We start from the raw sequence: 2,608 nt of genomic DNA, 5'->3' as shown, positions 1-2,608 counted from the left end.
ATACAGAACCCTAAGATTGGGGAAACTACTGGGAGGAGGAGGAGGAGGAGTTAATGTCTGAAATGATGGAGTGGCACAGTAGTTAGGACATTTTGGACATCTTTAACCTCTGCCTCATGGGCCTTGTGCTGATTCTTCTGAAATTGTTCAAGCAGACCCTAATCAAAAAGGGTGTAAAAAAGAAAATAAGTTATAAATTACCTAACTGCTAGCATGGCAACGTGTGTCAAATTTCTTACTTTGCCGCCCTATTAAGAGGGAGGTGCCATACAGTCTAAAAATTCATGACAGACACACTGGCAAAAGCCATACACCATGAGGATAACAAGGCTAGAAGGAACGAGGCTGACAAAGACGACCCCAAGGGTGACTTTCTTAGATACCAGTAAGTAGATCCCTAAGGGCAAGGAGCTGAAGTAGAGCAAACCTAGCAACCAAACCAACACCCGGATTGATGTCTGGAAAAGCAGGGACGTGCAGTTCCATACAGTCCAGTTGTGTGACACGGTGGTAACAGAGTCAAAGCTGGCAGGCCTATAAAACTCCACCACAGGCGTAGAGCTGAGGGATGGGGAGCTCTCACGCTGCACCTCCATGATGGTTATGACCAAGCAGTTGGAGGACGTGTGTGAAGGACTCACAAGAGAGGCCAGTCTTTTGGGGGTCAGCAGCAGCTCAGTGGGGTTCTCCGGCAGGCACTTCTTTCCTTTGCTTCCACAAGTCAAATTCACAAGGATGTTATTGTCATCAGGCAGGCTGCTGACTTCATCATCCGGAAGGCAAGTCTCAAACCTACAGAAGGGACACACGATGACCCCTTGTGGGGAGTCCCCAAAGTCAATGATCTTGTAGAGGCATTTGGCACAAACCCTGTGGCAACATTCCAGCACTTTGGGTTTCCTCTGTTTCAGGTTGTACCGGTTATAGCAGATCTTGCACTCTAGCTCGTCCGAGACCTGTGACTCTGTGGCATCTTCTGGTGGTTGGCTGGCCATTTTGACTTATATGTGTACAATCTCCTGCCAGACGTTTCTCTTGAAGGTTTGACTTAGATTAAGGTGCCTTCAGAACAGCATATCATCCACATCAGGCCGAGATGTAGTAAGGGTGGGAATGTATTGAAAGAAACCAGGAATCTTCCAGGCATTTTCATCTTCTGCATCCAACTCTCTGTCTCAAACGCATATGAAAAAGGCCACATGAAGGGTCTGCAAAGAAAAAAGAGATTCTAATATATGAATGGTTCACAGGAAAGGTGTCCTTGAAAAGCACTTTATGGAGTTTTCTGGGCTTCAACAATTAGAAGCAATAGGCTTAAAATGTTAAATTCCCTTCATCTCATCAGACTGTCACACATCTCTGCCCCCAGGACAGAAGAGTGTGATTTCTGTGCTTGGTCATTCCAATCCATAAATATGATCATAGAGAAAGAATTAAGGCTCCCAACAGGTGGGAAATTCAATCTAGAGCACTGTATGACTAAATAGAAGACACTTTTTCCTCTGAAACATGTAACAAATTCTGGTCCCCTTGAAAATAGAATGGGACACATTTCAGAAACACATCGATTAAATTTTCAATCAAATCTATTCAATATAGAGTAAGTAATTTAGAGTATACTGGTATTAATGACAGTTTTCTAAATACTCTTAATAGTGGAAGATGCTAAAGAAGGGAACACTTCAGGAAAAATGTTAAGATTTTTTTCAGAAAGTATCTTGATAGAGATAAGAATATTTCAATAGAACAGACCACTCTCACCTTCTCAGTCTAAAGAAATCCATTATATATACCTTTACTGTTACTGTTTGAGTAAGGAGCCTTGGTGGTGGAGTGATTAAAGCACTTGGCTGCTAACCAAAGGTTGGAGGTTTGATCCCACCAGCTATTCCACAGAAGGAAGATGTGGCAGTCTGCTCCCGTAAAGATTTACCACTTTGGAAACCCTATGGGGCAGATCTACTCTGTTCTATAGGGTCACTATGAGTCTGAATTTACTCAGTGGCAATGGGTTTGAGTTTGGGTTGTTGTCTGAGTTTTCAGTTTCAAACTTTGTTTCAATATGAGTCTTGGAAACTATGGTTGTACATATATACACTCACTTGAGGAAAAATGAAGCATGGAACACCCAATGTAAGTGTTATAAACAAGTTAAGTCTAACTCCAAGAAAGGGAAGTAAACACAGATAACATGTGCATAGTTCTATCTTCAAGCATGCAGAATCACACATGCAGGGTTATCAGGAAACACTCAAAATTCACCTACTCACCTGCTTTATTTCATGTCAACTCTCTTCCTATAACAAACAGAAAGCACAATACAATCAACAGTCCCTTAATATTAGCCCTTAATTGCTATTACTGTCTTTGGACAATTAGTTAAAGGTTGATTTGTGTGCATAGTCAGTTCTCAATTATCTATACTAACAGGAGGGTGTGGCAGTATGAAAAACTCCCCATTATTTTTATTCAGCTTTAATACATGTAATAATGTTGGTAATAGATTTGCCTTAAATCATGTTTTGCTTGGGGGAAATATCAACATGTATTTGCATTTCTGCAATACCAAGCAATAGCAGACAGCTTCCACACACATCTGAGAAGCAGA

General features: G+C 41.5%; 1 protein-coding gene across 1 annotated transcript; it reads right to left on the bottom strand.

Annotated features, from left to right (window-relative positions):
* Window positions 1-251: 251 nt before the first annotated feature.
* On the bottom strand, window positions 252-995 carry RNF182 (ring finger protein 182). The gene has a single exon (XM_007951882.2). It carries the CDS (start codon window positions 993-995, stop codon window positions 252-254), a length of 744 nt encoding a protein of 247 aa, XP_007950073.1.
* Window positions 996-2,608: the final 1,613 nt, after the last annotated feature.

This window comes from Orycteropus afer, unplaced genomic scaffold, assembly GCF_000298275.1.
Source record: "Orycteropus afer afer isolate SDZICR_OR568_19922 unplaced genomic scaffold, OryAfe1.0 scaffold00012, whole genome shotgun sequence".
Taxonomy (NCBI): Eukaryota; Metazoa; Chordata; class Mammalia; order Tubulidentata; family Orycteropodidae; genus Orycteropus; species Orycteropus afer.
The sequence above is the reverse complement of the archived record's forward strand: the minus strand, read 5'-3'. Positions and strand labels throughout refer to the sequence as shown.